This window comes from Rhinolophus ferrumequinum, chromosome 15, assembly GCF_004115265.2.
Source record: "Rhinolophus ferrumequinum isolate MPI-CBG mRhiFer1 chromosome 15, mRhiFer1_v1.p, whole genome shotgun sequence".
In the NCBI taxonomy this organism is placed as follows: domain Eukaryota; kingdom Metazoa; phylum Chordata; class Mammalia; order Chiroptera; family Rhinolophidae; genus Rhinolophus; species Rhinolophus ferrumequinum.
Window position 1 is genome coordinate 24,849,748 of NC_046298.1, and position 20,291 is coordinate 24,870,038.

The 20,291-nt window shown below is 41.1% G+C and overlaps 1 protein-coding gene across 2 annotated transcripts in view; it reads left to right on the plus strand.

Annotated features, from left to right (window-relative positions):
• The window catches only part of WWOX (WW domain containing oxidoreductase), a 913,938-nt gene that overhangs the window by 40,729 nt on the left and 852,918 nt on the right, over positions 1–20,291 (plus strand). For both annotated transcript variants that reach the window (XM_033127955.1, XM_033127954.1), the window contains exon 5: positions 9,931–10,037. In XM_033127955.1, coding sequence (XP_032983846.1) covers positions 9,931–10,037 — 107 coding nt within the window. The remainder of the gene's footprint in view (positions 1–9,930; positions 10,038–20,291) is intronic.

The window sequence follows — 20,291 nt, forward strand, 5'->3', positions numbered from 1 at the left end:
TTTAACTCCATGGTGAGGGTGATGGTTTGGTGGCTGGATGGGGGACCCACCTGCTTGGAACTCAGGCCACACCACTTGGGGATCATCCTCCTTTTTTTCCCTCTGATGTAGTGAGTCCCTTAACCTCTGGGATTGTTGGTTTTCTCAGCTAGGACATGATGGCAATGGCACTCCATAAGGTTTTTAAGAATGGTGCCTTAGATCATGTTATTTCAGAAAGCACCCCCACCCCCCAGAATAGTGCTCCCCCCACCCCCATAATAACACCTGCATGTCCTCCAACTTACATTCTTTCAAAGGTCTTCTCTACAAATCAGGATGCTCAGAAGATGTATTGTTTGGAGTAGGGATAGGGTTCTCTCTTTCCGTTTTCACTTGCCTTCGTTTCTCTGTGTGAACATTTATCAAGGCCTGCAAATGATCAACTCGATATCATTTGTGTTTTTATTTTTATTTTTAGTTTCCTTCTATAGCAGGCATACATGCATGTGTTAAACATTGAAATAGCATAGATGTTCTCAGATGCAAAACAAGTCTTCTTTGCCCGTGACCAATGGCTCCCTTGCCAAACTAATCAACGTTAATGCATATTAAGCATGTGCCGTCCCCACCTTTGTGTTTGAACAGTGGGATCATACGTGCATGCTATTCTGTAGTTTGCTGTTTTTTTCCTTAATGTAACATGGAGATGTTTTCTTCTGTCTCCATCTCATTTCACCTCATTCTTTGTAACTGCGACACAGTATTTTGTTCCATGCGTGCCATATCATTTGTTTAACCTCACTGATGGGTGTGTAGGGTGATTCCACGTTTTTGGCTTGAATATCCCTCTCATATTTTTGCTTCTGTGGGCAAGTGTATTTATAGGATACACTTCTGGATGTGGACTAGCTGGGTCAAGGTCACGTGCATGTATAATTCCGTAGATATTAGCCCAATTGCCCCCACAGGTGTTGAGCCATTTTGTATTCCACTCCCCTTCTCTCTCCCGTTAATATATGCCGTTGCCTGGTTCCCCTACACCCTTACCGATGCAGACACTGCTCAATTTAGTTGCCCTCACGGAATCTGTCTCCATTGGGCCTGCCTAGGACCATATTAATTGTAATCTTTGGGCATTTTTCTCACTGTGATTCTTAACACACTGGAATCTGAGCTGTCACTGGCAGGTCGGATGAGGACTTACTCAACCAGCTCGGTGGCAGCTCTAGGAGGCAGCCTGGGGTCAGTCTTGCCTCTTGAGAGATCCCGGGCAGTCACTTGGAATTTATTATACAGCTTCACCAAACATCGTGGCCTCCGCGTTATGCTGCCCAAAGCATGTAAATGCAGCCTGGTGATATTTCAAAAAGATATTCCACAGGAACCGACCGTTTCTTGCTTCTATATTCTCATCTCTTGAATCGGTATCTTTCTTTGGTAGCTATTTATATTTGAGACCTAGTTATGTTATATGGAGTACTTAGGAACCTCTGTGTGGTACTTGTTGCTAACTGCATACAACACACATTTAAAAGCAGGGTTGGTTATGACTTTTCCTCAGGAGAGACCTGTGTCGTTTTGTAATTTCTTAAGAGTTGGCAGCTGTGGTTCATGTTTAGGGAGCACAATCTGTAATACTTTGGAACTCAGAACCATGTAATTAAAATGGTGTAGCGGGTAAATATGAGCATCCAGGTAATTAAATTAACTCCAAAAACAGTGGTTTGGAGTGTCTGCTTATTGTACTTGTGGCACTGACCTCACAGTTGCGGTGACACATGTCCTAGAACTTGGTCTGCAATGTCCTGGGAGAGCTAGATTTCAGTACCGTGGTCCATGTCATGTCACTGTAATTTCATTTACATTAATATGATCAGTTTGGAAAGTACGGTCCTTGTACTTAATAGGAGAACGTAGGAGAAACGTGTGTCTTTTAAACTAGTGGTTTATTAACACAAAAAGTGTCCCCAAATTTGAATTGTCCCCTACGTCAAGATGAAAGACATTAAGCTTATTTTCTTGCTCTGTATGTGACGGTAGCTTTCCAGGGAGGGAGAGGACTCCTGCTAGAAGACTGTGCGACTTGTTGTTTGTTTCCTAAAGTTTGCTTTAGTGGTCTGTTCTGGTGAGGGTGGGGGTGGAGGTGGGCCTGAGCCGGGAGGGAATCACCATCTCCGTGGCCTTTTAATTGTGTACAGTTAGAAGTAACATTCGTCTCCAGTGTTTCACAATTATAAATTAATAATAACAACCCATTAGAAATTACGGGTGTTGTAAGCCCCAACTCCTTGGGGCATCTTAATAAAAATGATAATTAAAACCATAATTTACAGTAAATGGGGACACTGCCCAAGCAAAGCCACAATGTGGAGAAAATTAAAAAACCCAACCAGAAGGAAGCTTTGTGGTATTGGGGAAAGAAGTGGCCTTGTCCTCAGCTCCTACTTCCATGGAGATTTGTCCCTCAGCATGGGGGCTGGGTTCCTCGCCTGATGTTCTTTGTGCCTGAGGCGTCGGGGATTCTGTCCCTGCCGTCCAGACCCCTCGTGCGTCTCACTAGGTGTGACACCACTCTTTACCTCTCCACCAGCAGGCACACACCCAGTCCGCCCGTTTGTGTTTCCTGTCTGGGTAAGCCGATCGCCAGCCTCCCCCATGGCCTGGCTGGCATCGTGGGAGACCCTGGATACACCCTCACACTTAAAACTCGTGCACTCATAAGGCTCTGTAGGTTTTCGCTTCCCAAATGGTGATCTAGTTTGCCTTTAGCTGTTCAGCATAAGAGGGTACCTAATCCCCTCCTGGTTGGTCACTAGGTTTCAATGTCTCCAGCCAGTCCATCTTCTGCATGACCACCAGAGGTATCTTAATGGATAAAATAATAATAATAATAATAATTTGTAGTGCTATCCCCTGTCCAAATTCTTTCACATGCTCCCTCCACTTGCAAAAGATCCCCACAGTTTTAGCTCGCTGTACAAAGTTTCATCTCCCACTGCATTTCCTAGCCCTCATTCACGCGGGGCCCCTCACCTTCCTCAGTCCTTGATCTTGCTTTGCCATACACCCTGCCTTTTTTGCTTGTCTGGTTCATTTTTATGTCCTTTGGTCCGGTGTAGTTCTCGGTCCAGCGTTCCTGCTACCACACAGTGACACTGGGAAATGGGTAAAGGAGCTTGCATCATATTTCCAAATTCCTGCAGGTCCCCGAGTCCTTACCCTTGTGTTTCTCTGTGCAAAGCTGAGTGTGCAAAGCTGCCAGGTCTTCCAAGGCATAGCTAGCATCCTGATCTTCTCATGCTTGACAGCGTAGGATTTGATATGGCTTAAATAATGCCTCAAGCAGGTCAGTGTGAAACATTCTTTGAGATTTGGTAATTCAGATACGAACATTGTGATCACGGCAGTTCTGTGGTAAGGCCTGAGCCATTCATTGTCTCTAGCAGGGGTCTTCCCCAGCTACCGTGCCTCTGAGCATCAAATGCCTACCTGCAGTGGCCTGGCAGGTATATCAGCAGCATGGGTGGTGACCACGGCCAACGAGAGGGCACAAACCATCTCTAGCCTGCAGCAGCACGGCCGTGGGGGCCCAGTGTGCTCCGATTGTAAGCTTTTTCAGAGAAGTTGGACATCTACTTTTGGATATGTCATCTGCCTGATTTTCTTTTTAATGTTGGCAAGTAATTCATATTAGGAAGGAAGGAAGGAAAGAAAGGAGGAAAGGAGGGATGGAGGGAGGGAGGGAGAGAGGGAAACAAAGTGTGGGCCAAAGAAAACAGGTCAAACAGGTGTGTGGGCTTGATTTATCTTGCCATCGATGGCTGGTTTGTAACCTCTATTTTAGATAAGCGGATGTAAGATAAGTGGGCGTTTAATATTTTTGTATATGTTTTCCTTTTTAATGGTACTTTAATGTTTGAATACAAAGCTTAAAACCCAAGACAGGGAGTTGTTAAACCTCCATGGCTATTTAGTTTTCCCCGTCGGATCAGATGTAACAAGTACTAGAGCTCTGATTCTGCCCATTGTTTCAAAACATATTCCTTTATTTTCTTTGTATTATTAGCTTCAAATATTCTTCTGGATGTACCCGTGCCACCTCCACGCAGTAAGCCGGTTCAATTTAAACATTGTCATAAAGTTAATTTTTTATAAGATGAATCAGGTTATTAAATTTAGTAAACCATTGCCTGCATTATTTTGCACAAACTTTGGCACCGTGCGGAATTGGCTTAGCACTAGTACATTTAGCTAATTACACTGGTCACAGCTGTGGTATTACGGGAGTGAGGGAATGCTGTTCTCCTGGGCTTTTCCAGGACGTTAGCAGTAGGTAGCATTATTAAACTTTTTAATTTTTTTTTTTTATAAAACTCCACACTCCAGAGATATGGTTTACTATACAAATGTCACTGTCCTTCCTGTTATACCATCATCTTTTGAAATATCCATGCTTCGTTGTTTTTTTTTTTTTTTTCCCCTCCAAAGGCGATGATAAAGGATAAGGAAATGGAATTGTCTATAGCAGCTTTTGAAAGGAGACTAGCAGTGGGTAACACATTGCTTAGATAAAGGAAGATGTAAGAGCAACAGTGTAATTTTACATGACACAGGGACAGATGGCTTAGCCCAAACCCCAGTTAGGATTTATCTAAAGGAAAGCAGGTGCGAACTTGTGCCCATAGCCTGCTGTTGCCATCATGTTGCCTGTGTTCTTTTTGGTAATAAAAAGCCCTTTGCCAAAGATTATTTTGTCACGTGAGATCACATGACTTAACAGGTTTGTTTGGGACGATCAATTTTGATAGAAAAAGAGCATGCTTTTCCCCCAACAGATTTCTAGGTAGTGTCATTCATTCAAAACTGCAGTCAGGTTTATCTTTGTAAGATTTTAATATTTATTCGTTAAAAAAGGAAGTTACAGGGTGATCGGTATTGTTTGAAACAACTTGGATTGTTTTAAAATAGTCCAGAAGTGTAGTTTATTAACAATCTGTAAGAAATTCGTTCCTTTGCCAGGTACTTATTGAATCCCACTGGGTGTTTGTCCCTTGGGATACAGAGATGAGAATGGCAGAGATTCTAAGGTATTTGCTGTTCACCTGGTCAATTAGGTAAATAACGCCCTGCGTGGCCCTGTCTGGTTTTGATGTCCTCTCAGTCCATCAGACATATGGTTGCTAACAGGAGACGAAGCATTGCGTCCTCCATGTGCCACCACCTCCCTACATCATTGAGTTTTTTCTTCTTATATTTTGATGAAAATGGGATGAAAAATATTTCTGCCAATTGCTCTGACCTGGAAGTTTCATGGGGGCACAGAGTCTATCATTTTCAGCAAGATCTGGGTGTATAAAATCCTGGGAGTGCAAGTGAAGTTGTTTGTGGCCCCTTCATGTAACCTCCATGTGGCTGTCAGCATTTCATTAGCCTGATTGATGTAGCACTTTAGTCAGCAAGATTTCGTCCCATGCGTGCTCCCATCCAGTCAAGTTTGAAATAGCTGGGCTACAAAACCTGGTTTGTTTTTGTTTTGTTTGTTTTTTACTTCTCTCTCTCTTTTCCCAAATGGTGTAGGTACCTTTTGCTCACAGGTGATAAGGGGTAAAATTGGCATCATGGTTCAAAAATGCGTCAATTTCAATTATTGTCTTGAAGATATGATTTCAACCCCCTTGTACTATATACACCAAAGAAGAGGCAAACAATTTGGTGTTAAATATTTCAGATTTGAAATCCTTTGTGCATTATTTTAACATCAGATTCAAGTATAGGAGGTTGTCCTTAGATAATAGGAAGTGAATATCTTGGGATACAGAACATGGCATAATCTGAACAATAACTTAGGTTATCTCAACGATGAAGTTCAAGTGTATTCCAGAGCCAGTATTTAGACAAATGGAATGGTGGGTTTTACAGCTGATGCCTTTCCAGTCTGGTTGGTAACGAAAGCCAGTCAGCTCTGGGGTGACTATTGGGAGCAGATCTCGGAGAGAGTTTCAATTTTTCAGCGCTGTATTTGGTAGGTCATACAAATCAAAGAGGAGGCATAGGACTTGACACCAAGGATTTTGGAAAGCACTGGAAGCTAACATTTGTTTTCCACCTACTATTATTATGTTAGGCTCTTACCGTGTGTTTACTACTTACTGCTCATTTTGAGAAAAGTTAACTGAGTTTCTGATGGGTTAAAGGCCTCGCGTTAGGTTTCATCGCTTATAAATAGCGAGAGCTGGGATGAACACAACTGTGTCCAACTCCCTGGACTTTCCACTATGCTGTCCTGGTTCCCCTTGCACACCGGGTGATAACAATAGACGGGCCTCGTGGAGATTAGATGTATGGAAGTGATAAGAATGGGTGAACTTTGCAAGACTCACATGGCAATCAGTAAGATAATGAATGATCCTCCGATTTTTCATACACGTTAATGTTATTTTGGAAACAATAATCTATGAATCCATGGTCGTTCGACATGGCTTTGGCTGAATTGCCCTGCTACTTTGTCTAGTAGAACAAGACATTCAAAGAACATTGATTTCTTTGTGTTTGCAGTGTTCTCTGTATGATCTTCCAGGTAGGTGGTTTACGAGATTCGGTATTTTATACTTTAGAGTAGTGGTAGGGTGTTGAAGCTCCACAATGAGACAGACCCCCGTCCTCCCCCCTCTTCTCCTTTAAAGTCAGTAATGTATGAGTTCTAGTTGTTCCACATCCTTGGCAACATTTAGTATGTTCATTTTTTAATTTTTATTTAGCCATTTTAGTAGTAGGTATATAGTAGTATATCATTGTATCTTTAATTTGCATTTCCCTAATGACTAGTGAGTTTGAGCCTTATAGAATAGTTGTTTTTCTTCTTTTTCTGTTAATGTGGAAGAGTTTAGTTAAGGTAGGTGTTTTTATTTTCTTCAACGTTTGGTAGATTTTACTGTTCCAAAAAATATGGATCCAAAGTTTTCATTTTGAGAATTGAAGTATATAGAATTTCCTAGTTTTTGTGTCTTCTTACAGCATTTTTTCAGTAGTGTCTTGGAATTTGTCTTTTTCACCTATATCTTAAGTTTGTTGGTGTAAAGTTGTTCCCTGTGTCTTCTTAAGATCGTTTTAGGGTTTGTAGGATCTGTAGTGATTTTTTTTTTTTTTTAATTCATCCCTGCTATTGGTCATTTGTGTACTGGAGAGTGCGTCCTCACGCTTTCTCTCCATCAGTCTTGCTAGCCCTTTATCAACTTGTTAGTCTATTCAGGGAAGTAACTTTGGCTTCTTTGTTCCTATGTATTTTATGTTTGTTTTATCTTTATTAGTTTCTCCTTTCATTTTTATTATCTTCTGCTTTCTTTAGTTTTAATTAGCTGCTTTTAAAATTTTCTAACTTAATGGACACTGAGCCATCTTTTGTTTTAATATGTGTATCTAAGGCTATAAATTGTCCTTTATCCATGGCTTTCTTTAGCTATGTTCCATAAGTTTTGATATCTAGAATTTTTATAATCATTCCATTTAAAATATTTTCTAATTTTTATTGTAATTTTTTGAATCACTATTTCTTATTTAGTGAAAAATGTATTGCTTAGTTTCCAGATAGAGAATATTCTAGGATCTGGTTATTGGTTTTGAATTTTATTCTACTGTGTTCAAAGAGCATACTTTTCAATTTCAATCTTTTGGAATTTGTTGAGACTTGCTTTTGGCCCTGCACGTGGTCAGTTTTGGTAAATATTCCTTAAGTACGTGAATGTACATTCTACTGTTGTGTTCAGTGTTTAGCATATTCAGTTATTTCCAGTTCATCAATTGTGTCATTCAAATCTTCTATATACTTCCTATTTGCTTATTTTATATTACCGATATGTTAAAATCTTCCATTCTGATTATGAATTCGTCTATCCTCTTAATTCTGTCAATTTTTGACATATATATATACATATATATGTGAATATATATATACATATATATATGTATATATATATTCTATCTATCTATCTGTCTATTGAGGGAGAGTTAGGTACATACAAATATAGAATTGTCACATATTGCTGGTGGACTGGAACTTACCACTATGAAATACTCAGCTTTTTCACTTCTACTACTGCCTTTGGTTCATTGGTTCATGTTTGCTGGTATATTTTTCCCATCCTTTAACTTTTAACTTTTTTATCCTTATGTTTATGGATACAAAACATAACACACAATTTTTGTAAGGAACATAGTGTATGTGTGTGTTTTATCTAGGCTGACAACCTTTGTCACTTGACTGCTTTGTTTTGGACAGTGGTTGCATCCTGGACAGGAGACATGGGACCTGGACTCTGCTTCTAAATTTGGCTCTTATTGGTTGAGTGGCCTAGAGCAACCTCTTTTGCACATTTATGTTTATATATTTATGTTTATATATATGATGAAGAGCTTTACAAAAGAAATCGGTTAACAATATTAACTGAAATCAAATACATACACACTACGTATAAGATCCTATTCTGATTAACCTCATTTATTCATCACAGCCACTCTGTGACATGTATTATCGTTCACTCTTTTATTTTATTATCATTTTTTAAATTCCCATCCCCTGCCCCCGCTCTGCTTTGGTAATTTATCAGCTTCTTCTCTATATCTATGGTCTGTTTCTGTTTTGTTTATTCATTTGTTTTGATTGTAGCTTTTAGTCCATTTGTATTTAATGCAATCACAGATATATTTGGTATTAAATATACCACCTTATTATTGGCTTTCTATTTACCTAACTTTCTATTAGTGTGTAAAATTTGTATTAGTTTAGTATTCTCTTAGTGGTAATCGTGGAAATTACAACTTGTATCTTTGACTTCTTAAAGTCTAATATAAATGAATACTTTATCACTTCCTGGACAATGCAAAGGTTTTAGAACACTTTAATCCCATGTATTCAGCCCCTAGATTATGTGCTGTTTTCAATATAGTAATTCTCACTATGTATTCTAAAATTCATTATTATCATTTAAACTTTTCCATATACTTTCCGCATCGCTGTATTTCTTTCTTTCTAGGGTCATTTTCCTTCTGCCTGAAAACATCTTTTAGTATTTCCTTTACTGTTTCTTTCCCCCTGAGATATATCCTCTCAGCTTTCATTTGTTTAAAAATTTTGTTTTTGAAGGATATTTTCACTAGGTGTAGAAAAAACAAAGCTGGCTCACCTCTATAGGCCTTTCAACTTTTCCAGACTTGGCCCCCCAAATTGTCAGCCATACATCCCTCTGACGCCTTCAGAGAGCTGTGTGCATGCGTGTGTGCTTGAGTGTGCATGTGTGCTTTTGGTCCAGCTTTTCTAATTGTCCTCAGTGAGCAGACGGGTCTGAGAAACCTAGGGTTGCCATTGCTAGAAGTAGAAGTACCAGAAGAAGTGCCAGAACGTTTAGCTTAGTGCAGATCACACAGTCAAGAACTTGACAAGTGTTATTTGTTTTACTTTCCAGGTCTGTGTTCTCTTATTAGATTGTAAACTCTTTGAGAGCAGTGACCCTGTCTTAAGGTCTTTTATGTCCTCATTCTTTATATTTCGCACAGGATCTGGTCATTATCAAGCAATGGTTAAATGTCTGGCTATGCCACGAGCTTTTTCATGGTTTGGCCTTCACCTTTAAAATCACTGCGTTCCTGGGGCAGGTTTCTCGACCTCAACACTACTGACATTTTGGACAGGTGACTCTCTTTGTGGGGGCTGTCCTGTGCATTGTAGGATATTTTAGCATCCCTGGCCTTTATCCACTCCATACCAATAGCATGCACCCCCAATTGTGGCCACTGAACGTGTCTCTAGAGATTCGCTACTGTCTCCTCGGGGGTAAAATTGCCTCTGGCTGAGAACCCCCAGGGTAATGTGTGGGGTGCTTGGTAAAGGCCATTCAGCAGGACTCAAAGTTTTGTCTTTGTGTTTTCTAATGTTGATTTCCCTTTAAACCGTAGGATTTGAAACTGCCAAGTCTTTTGCTCTTCATGGTGCTCATGTGATCCTGGCCTGTAGGAATTTGACAAGAGCCAATGAAGCCGTGTCGCGCATTTTAGGAGAATGGGTAAGCAAGCACTTGACTGGTGTTTTCTTTTTTTTTTTTTAATTGTCAATTACAATGGAGATTTTAGTACAGTGCATAAAGTTTATTGCTCTTGGAATAATGTTTTCTTTATTTTTAAAGCCATATTCACTTTGTTTACTTTATGAATGAAAAGGACAAGCAAGCCCGTTATTATGTACACATTTGTTTATAGTTCATTGTCAATGTCATAATGCTTTATTGGTCCGATGTTTGAGAATGTTTACTCATGTAGCTCATTTATTAAGAAATGTGGTTAGTGCCCCTGAATGCAGCGCAGAGGTTGTTATGCTCATGGCTTTGAGGTTCAGAAAGGAGCAGGCTTTCATCCTGTCTCTGATTTTTCCTTTTTGCTTCTCTCTGCGTAAGTGTTGGTATTGCTATGTCTATTCACCTATACTCATTGAGGGGTTGCAGTGCTCTTGGGGAAAGGAAATGGCATCAAACAAAACAAAGTCCCTTTCCCACTGTGCTTACCTTCTAGGTAGGAGACACAGACCATACAGGAATCATTACATTTAATATTTAACATAATGTCCGGTTGTTATAAATATAATGAAGGATAACACGGCAGAGTGAGGGAGTGACGGCATGGATTGTTTTTGATTAGGTGGTCAGCAGAGACCCTGTAAAATTGTGACGTTTGATCCGAGAGCTCCATCAGGTAAAGAAGTAAGCTGGGCCAATGTCAGGGGAAACATTTCTAAGCAATGGGAACAGCATGTGTAAAGACCCAGAGGTAGGGACACGCTTGGGAGACTCAGGCATCAGCAGGGAGGCGAGTGTGGCTGGAGCGAATGGAAGGGGAGGAGGTTGCAAAGGAGCTCTGAGGGTGTCACAGAAGATCTCAGAGACAATGGCGAAGAAGTTTCAGCCAAGGGTGACACAGCCTGATCGATTTTTTAATATGATATCTGGGCTTTGGCATGAAGTTTAGACCGTGTTCATTGATTCACATATCATGTATTCACATGTTCACGAAGTACGCCACGGTCATAAGTACTGGGGTCTACTGTTAAGGAAAAACAGATTTTGCCAGTGTCTTTGTAGAGCTTTCCCCTTAGAGTGGAAGGCAGATTAACCAAAGAAACATAAGCATCAGTGTAAACTTGAAATAAGGGTAAGGGGTTTTATGAAGTATACTGGTACTTCAAAATGCCAGGGAGGTAGGGGGCATTCAGAGTCCCCGAGAAAGAATTACTTGAGGTCTCAAGAAAGATGAGGTAAAGGTGGGAGAAAGGTCATACCAGAGGACAGAGGGAATGAATGGCCTGTGCAGTGGTCCTGGGTGGGGGGACGGTGGCAGAGGAGGAGATGACAGTCACCTGGCTGTGAGCAGAGCGTGAAGGGGGTTGGAGCATCCTTGCCAAGATTGTCTTCTTTTCTGAGCACAGTGGAAGATTTCTTGCCATCGGAAGACCTAGACCATGGTGTGTTTAAGAGAGCATCTGGGGTTCTGGACTGAAAATTTGTGAAAGTCAAGCAAAGGAAGATTTGTTTCTGCTTTTTCAAGCAGAATATCAAATTCAGTATATTTGAAATGACCCCTTGTCTCGATCTCACTGGATTCATTATTTTGAGTTAAATTAAATCACAAAACAGGGCCTAATTTTTTCCGGTTATCTTAGCATCTTTCTAACTCCAAGGTTAAAATAACTAATTACCTCTATTAGGCAGTATAGTAGTAATTTTTAGAATTGAACAAAGAGACTGAATGGTCATATATGCATATGGTTTGAATCTTCATACAAAATGGAAGGTATATAATATAAAAAGTGAAAGTCCCTCCCAGTCCTTTTCTTGGAAGGTAAATATTATTAACCATGTCTTGTGTATTCTTCCAGAAAAAGGTTGTAAATACTTGCAAACACATACACATACTGTTATATACTTCGATTTTTTTTTCACTTATACTGTAGTCCTTTTTTTGTCTGCTGTATAATATCCTGTCATGTTCTTATGCTGTAGTTTAACAGGTCTCCCTTTTTGGTGGACATTTAGGTTGTTTTCATTGTTTTGCTGTTCCAAGTGATTGTCTCTGAAAGTTCAGTCTCTTTCATTTTTATCTAAACTGTGGTGCAGTGAGCATTCTTGATGTATACTTTTGTGAGTATGCCCGTACGGCAGAATGTTAGCAGTGGGCTCATTGATTGAAAGGGCATACGTATTTGAAGTTTTGATAGCAGTTTCCCAGTTGTCATCAGGTAGTGTCATACCAATTTCTATCCGCACTGTAAGTGCAGAAGAGTATCTAGCACCAGAGTGTGCGACTTGTAACATTTGCCCATTGATGTTATATTTAAACTAGAAAAATCAAATTCCTGTGGCCCTAGTGATACGGTAATAACCATATTGTACAATGATCTCAAGGTTAGACCAGTCTTGCAAGATAACACTGACTCGATTATTTATACATTTTAAAAATTGTCTTCCTTTTTTCATATATATATATGTGTATATAAACAAACTCATCTATGTTTATCCCATTATAACTATTGTTTGATGCTTAGAGGCAGAAATTCCTAGATGTACCCTAATCACCTATAGCACTTCGGCAAATCTCTCAATCTCTTTGGTGCCTCAGTTTCCTCATCTCTAACACAGAAGGTTGAGTGGGGTGATCTCGAAGACTCATCATTTGGTTTTTCTTTCTTGCATTTTAAGCCATAATTGGGTCCCTGTGAGTCAGTTTCAGACGATTTGTATAGTTTCACTCTACCATATACTAGTAACTTGAGAGGTTGACCAGCAAACAACACTCCCAGAGAAAGAATTACCCAAAAATATTTGCTGTCAGGGACATGAGCAAAGGAAATGGGAACAAAAACTGAATTCTTCACCTGGCATTTCACACATTTCCATAAGATTTTATAGGTTGTAGACTGAAGAAATTCAATCCTTTTATCATCCATTGCTCATCTGTCCGCCTGTTCTCTGTGAATCCCATTGTACCATGTCCCCTGTTCCTCCTAAATTGTGACTATGGGAGGTCAAATTTAGCACCCAAAGCCATCGTTGCCATTTCGTATCATTGCACTGTTAATAGAGCACCGGGTGTGTGAAACCCCTTCTTGGTGATATAGGTTGAGGTGGGGTTTTACCCTCGTTTCTCCACACCCGTGGTATGTGCTGCTCTGCTTCCCTTTAGGTCCTTCCTGACCTCATCTCTACACAGGGATTTTATCTGGCACATCGTTGAATACCACTTTCTTGCCGTTTCTCAAGGTCAATTTGATCAACTCCAGTTTTCCCAGCTGCTAGCCAGGCTGAGTGCGTTCATACTTTATCTGGGATGAATCCTATCGGTATCGGAATGGGGAAGGTACTGCAACATATTGGTGCCTCCCAGGAGATTCTCAGAATGATCCAAAGTTTTTTGTTGCAGCAAAAGCTCGTTCAGAAGTCTTTGGGCCGTTTGGCTTAGCGTGGGCTCATGTGTGCCAAGACTCGGCGGGCAGTCTCAGCTTGGCTCAGGAGGTGGAGTTCATGCCTTTTCCCCCAACTTGTTCTTCCCTGCCTGGCCTTTCTCTTCCTGCCTTCATTGTACATTCCAGAATTGCTCTGTTCCAGAACACTCGTGTCTGCCTCCAAGCCAGTGGAATGTTACTTTTACACCCTCCGTGAGGCAGCTACCAACCACCATTTATTGTGTCTGTCACATGCTGTGTGCTGGGCAAAGCACTTTATGTGCCTTATTCAAGAGGATGCAAAGCCTGGTTTTCTCCATTTTACAGAAAGCCAGTGGAGGACTCAAAGAGTGAAGGGACTTGCCCAGAGTCATACAGCTGGCGAGCTCAGAGGCCCGCAGGCTCCTGATGTACCCATCTGTACTGTAAACCCCAACTCCCTCCACTCCACCCCACGGCCTGGCTCTTCTATCTCATCCAGCATCGTGCACGTTCACAGCCTTTTAGGCTTTGCTTTCGAAATCGCTACATGCTACTTGAGTGATTGGTTTCAGGATTACTCATATTTCTCAGATGAAGCTCCTCTGATCTCCCCTCTTGTCCTAAGTAATCCCTTTTCCTTCAAGGTATCCTTTATAGAGTTCTCAAACAGCTTTTGGGGCGATCCAACTATTTAGTAAAATGTAACTTCAATGGAAACGCATTCTACATGGAATTATATTAAAAGCCTATATATAATGACTACTACTCCTAATGATTTCATGGGAAAATGCCCCCCCTCTGAGATGTTCTGGATGCTCCAAAGTTAGACGTAAGAGAAGAATTGCAAACAATTAAAATTGGGGATCATGGATAGTGCAGAAGTAAAGCACCCTCTTAAAAGGCCAATCCATGTAGCATAATTAGAAAAGGGGGGAGGATGCGGAGGTCCATCAGCCCCGAATCCTATTTAAATGAAGCATCTTGGAAGTGGGGTCCGTGCCTGTGTTGCTAAGCAGTCCCCTATCCGAGGGTCTGTTCTACCTCACTCGTGTCCTTTCGTGGATTGCAGACTAGTGTCCCTTACCTCTAAGGCAGTCACCTAATGTTCTGATTATTCCAAGGAGCCCATGTGGCTGGCTGGGTAGGAAGTCTGTAGTTTATCTTCCTGTTTGAGGAAGGAGTGTCTCTTCTTTTTAGTAGCACTGTCTGTATGTTAGGATTTCACGTGAATCCTCTGCGTCTGAGACACTGAGAGGTGTGTCTGAATCCCCGAAGTGCTGTGGTTTTTCACTTTTTTTTTTTTTTAACTCAGTAAGTATTTGTCAGAGTGGAGTTTTCTTGCTGTTTTTAATGGATGTCTGGCATGTCCCACTCTCCAAGTTGAGATCTCACGATCTCTAAGGGACATTGTATAGAAAGAACAATACCCTGTTTCCCCAAAAATAAGACCTAGCCGGATCATCAGCTCTAATGCGTCTTTTGGAGCAAAAATTAATATAAGACCCGGTATTATATTATATTATACCCAGTCTTATATAAGACCCGGTCTTATATTATGTATGTATTATATGTTAAATAATAATTAAATAAAATATAATATATACTATATTAAGTAAGAGACGGTCTTATTTTAGTATAATATATAACATTAATTTTTGATCCAAAAATGCATTGGAGCTGATGGTCTGGCTAGGTCTTATTTTCGGGGAAACACAGTAGCTAGGTAGGTATCAAAATGTACTTTATAAATAGTCACAGCAAGACTCCACATCCCCATGTAGGGCTCTCAAAAGGCCTAAGTGGGGCTCATACTTCCTTCTTGTCATCTTATTACAGTTTCTAAATTTTAGATTCCTAAAGCTTGGGGTCTAAAACTTCTGCTCCTGGGGAGGAAGGAGGTTGAATTGAGCTGGAGCGGACGGGCCTGCGTGTGTAGGGCCATAGCTGGGATGAAGTGGGCCTCGAAAGAGGGGAAGGGATAGTTCTGAGTTTTCAGCCTGCCTCACGTGTACCAGGCCCTTACTAGATCTGCTTTCCCTGTAAAGAGTGAAACAGGACATGTCAGGGAGCTCACCTACCTAGCTGCTTATGTGTGACATGTGGGCCCAGGGAATATTCTGAGGCTCGAGCACCTACTGGGATTGAGATAACCAAGGAGGTGGGCAGAAATGGGCTGGTACAGCCAGAAGGGCTGAGGGCCCTTCCTTGGAATTCTTATGAGACCCACTCCTGAGTCCCCAGAATGCGTCTTGGACTCATTCCCCTATCATAAGGGCGGGGTGACCCAAGTATGTTGAGTTTGGTGAGACAATTTGGTCCCCGAGAAAGACTTCGAGCCCAAGCTTTTCTAACCCGTCTGTTCATTTGGCCAAGACTTCAAGTCATCCTAGAGATCGGTTAGGATGACGTACCATCACCAGGGGACGTGCAACAGAGATTCAGCTCAGATGTTCTTGTTTTCTCGTGGGCTTCTAACCGAGCTTCCCAAGATCTCTGGAGAAGAAAGGCTAAGTGTTCCTCACGATACCTTCTGGGCAAATGTCCCTTTGGTCAGGGTTGGGGTGGGGGAGCAAATCATCTCCTCTCTGGTTGATAACAACTGCTGTAAAATATGCTGTATTATACTGGCAAAGATTAGAAGCAGATACAACCTATGAGTTTGGGCAAATTTCTTAACTTCTCTAACTCTTAGTTTCTTCATCTGTAAGATCCCAATGCTAATATCTCTGCCAGGTTATAGAGGGGCCTGTGAATATTAAATGCATTCACCGTACATGTATTTAACACATTGCTGGGAGTAGATTAAGTGTTCAATTCAATGTTAGCTGCTGCTATTAATAACAATAGTAATAATAATAATTTCTTAGTCATACATGCAAGTACAGAGTGATGCTTACTTTTCTTAACTCTCCAAGTGGTTGAAAGAAGAGCTGTAGGGAGGATGTTTACAGCATGATTCAAACAGACTTGCAATAAATTATTCTTCTGTCTTCCTCTGTCTGGACTCCTACACTTTAATAGATGTGTATTTAGTTTGTTGATTAGTATTTTCCAGTGGAGCTCATATTAGCACTCAACTGTCATTTGAAAAGCCATCTTAATTATTTATGTGATTGCTTTTTCTTTTGTATTTACAAAGAAATACACTTTGCATATATTTAAGAAAGATGATTAAGGGATCAGTCATCAGGAACAGCAAGCAATGGTTTATATCAAAATGGTTATTGAGAGAGCAGGGAGATGAGGGGTAAAAAGAAAAGATTTATTAGTCAGAGGTAATGGAATATGCATGTGTTAGGGAGAACACATGCTCCACTGATTGTAGCCACAGTTTGATGCTGGAGACTGAAGTGTTGTAATTATTCTAGTTTGAATAGAGTTGATACCCGGTTTATTTATCTAGTTGGAGTGAAGGTATGTGGAAAGCTGACAGTACTGTCATATTGCAGCCTCATTGGCAAACATTGGGAATAATGATTTTAATATTATTTTCAGTTATGGAGTACTAGGTACCAATCAACATATTAGGTATGTGGGTTCGACAGTTTGCTGTGCTTCCAATGGATACCAACACCCTGTGTTGTCAGGACGTGATATTAGGGAGCGATGGGCTAGGATGTTCAGTAATAAATTGCTTGCCCTTTTAGGAATCACTGGTGAAACCCAGCTATGTACTTTTAGGCTTCCTGAAATTCACTCAGTGACTTGCTGATTTGGGATAGCTTGGATGTTTGTGGGAATTTACCCCAACCTCCTTTGATAATAAAAGCTTAAGTCTCATCATTTGCCTTTACAGATCTAAGGCCATAGGTGTGATGTGTGTGTGTGTGTGTGTGTGTGTGTGTGTGTGTTGGGGGAGCTGTGCTGCATGTGTTGTAGGTAATGTACAAGCCTTATACCTGTCTAAGCTGGTGACTTGTCTTGGAAAAGATGATCACTATCCAACACGTCACAAGTTATAGGGCTCATCCCCATTGTTTTGAATGATCTTTAGCTAAACAAAAATATAAAAACTATTCATATTAGTAATAGTCAGAAATGATTGGGAAAAGTTCATTCTAAGTCAGCCACTAGATTTGTTCCTCATTTCTTTGTTTTAAAAAGTGTTTTTATGTATAGTATTGGATTTTCAATAAATAAACTACGATATAAACAAGTCTGTGAACCAGCAAGAACTCTATAACCCACTTGCTTAAATCAATAAGCACACACACAGACAGAGGTAAAGATAAACTTCTAGAGTTCACCCTTGGGACTATTTTTTGTTTACAAAATGTCGTATTAGTATCGTCACCTGCAATGGGGTTGGATATTCAGAGTTGTCTCTGTACTCAGTACTATGCTGAGCATTTAGCAATGAAATATTTACGTTATGTGTGAAACTGAAACCCATTTTGCAGATGAAGCACTGGAGGCCAGAAGAGGGGAAAAGGCTTGCCTGAGCTCACACAGCTGGGAGCCATATGGTAGATCCAGGATTTGAAACCATATTTGCCCGACCCCATAGCCATCTTGTTTTTCAATCCAGAATTCCTGGTGTGTGTTGTGTCGGAAGACTGGCCTCTCTTTTTCAAGGACTTAGCCAAGGATTGTATTCAGAGAGATTTGCGGGTTTATGTATAAATGTTTTTCTGTTCTCGATATGAGGGTACCTGTGGTTCCCTAGGAAAGAAAGCTTCGTGGGTGGCTTTCAGTAATCCGATGGAGTGGATGAAACTCATCACAGGGAGTTCTTTCGTTCCCAGACTTCCATTTCAAGTGGTGGATAGTGTATTTACTGTTCTACTTAAGTTGGCTATTTGGCCTTTCTTGTCACAGGCCCAGGAAAGATTCTTCATCAGATAATAAATTATTCATCCCCCCATAGACATAATTGGTTGCTAAAATATTCTGAGTTTTCTCTGTCTCCAGAATACCTAAAACTTGTGCTTGGTACTTACCCTGTAAGTTTTCCATTTTATTTCTCATTGTGGAAATTTTGCGTTGACCTAGTCTTGAATGTTATTCATTGTTCTTTGATCACTGTCTCTGTGTGTTCATTTTTTTTTTTTTTCCTGGCCACAGTTCGCCGTCTTGAACGGAATCTTTCAAACTTTATATTCACTGTAACCTTTGTGTAACGAGGGCTGTGATGAACCGCAGAGTTTTAAAGAGTGAAAGTCAAGCATAGGTGGCCAGCTCCAAACCATCACTCCCAATCATGTGAAACCCAAAGCAGATGCATCCTTTTATTACTATGGGGTCCCCTGAGTTCTTATTAAGCAATTTTGACATAGTTTGAAGAGACGGATTTCATCTTCAGATGGTGTTCAGCCAATGGCTGAAAGGCCTGCTTCTGGCCAGTAGGCATTTAGACTCCATTATTTAAGAGGGAAAAATATGCTAGAGAGTGTTTTTCATATTTATTATGGGGCATTTACAGAAAATCTCAGACATAGCAGGTGTTAGACGAAACAGAGAGGAGAAGCACTCCTTGTGCTAATAAAACCCCGTATGCAAGGGCAAATAGAGATATAGCTATGGACGAGGCAGCCAGTTTCAGAACAGGGCAGCACACGCTGCAATAGGTTATGGCGTATTTTAAACATATTTTAAACGTATGTTTAAAATGGACTAATTTTTTAATTTACACGGAGACAGCCCAGTGGAGTTGAGGGAGCCTGAGCTTTGGAGTCATACAGACCTGGGATTGACTCCTGGTTCCTACACGTGCTCCTTGGGTATCTCTCGGCAAATTCAGTCGTCTCTTTAAACCTTGATTTGTTTACCTGCAGAATGGTGCTAATGATGGCTCTCAGGGTCATCGTGAGGACAAAGAGAGATGATACACCTGCTCTGTTGTACAGAACCTGGCACGTAGTCAAGACGCAGAAAATGGCAGCTTCAGGAGGGGCTGACTTGTTCAACACAGATTCCCTGAAATGGACTCTCAGAAATCTTGCTAGAAAATGTTTCCTCTTTAAATGAACAGAGTACTAGGAAGTAACCAAGTCTGTTGTCACCTTCCCGTCAGTGTGTCAGTTCACACTGAGCTGAGGTAAGGAGCAGGGGGCTTCTTCATCTGTCTGGGGCAGCGAGGTGACTCTCCATGTCCCCTGTGCCCTGGTCCCTTGTGGGCCTGGCTGGTCTTTGGCAGAGGCTGGGGTTAGTGCTGGAGAGAAGTGGAGCTGGCAGAGCCAACTCTGTGTTCCCAGGAGACTTACCTGGGACTAGTCTTCGCCCCTTAGTCACCTGGGGGATGCAGGCGTAACTAGTTTTGAAGACCCTAACAAAGGAAGCCTTAGAAGTGGCTGTGGGGGTTTTAAAATCTGTCCACAGATTCTTTGATACTTCTCCCTTTAAAAAGTAGAGCCTAATTCTCCTCCTTTTGAATGTGGGCTTGACTTAGTGACACTCAGAATGAATAGAATGTGCAGCAGAAGTGATGGCGTGTGACTCACAGGAAAGGTCATAACAGGTAAATGCTTCTTCCTTCCTCGCTCTCTTGGATCACTCGCTCGGGAGAGGGCAGCTGCCGTGTTGTGAGGATGCTCGAGAACACCTCACATGGACAGGCCCATGTGACAAGGACCTGAGGACTGCGGCCGACAGACGGACAACCATCTCACTCATGAGAGCTTGAGTCAGAACCACTCAGAATCCCTGACCTGTAGAAACTTGCGAGATGCTTACTATCGAAGCCACTACACTTTGTGGAAATGTGTTACGTAGCAGTGGGTAAAAAGCACAGGGGTCACGGCCTGAAGGGGAGAAGGATCTCTGAGAGACACTGGACAGTGAGTTAAAAGGACAAGACAGAGGACTCACCCTGCGATTGCCTCTAAATGCCAGGAATCTTAAGTTCTTA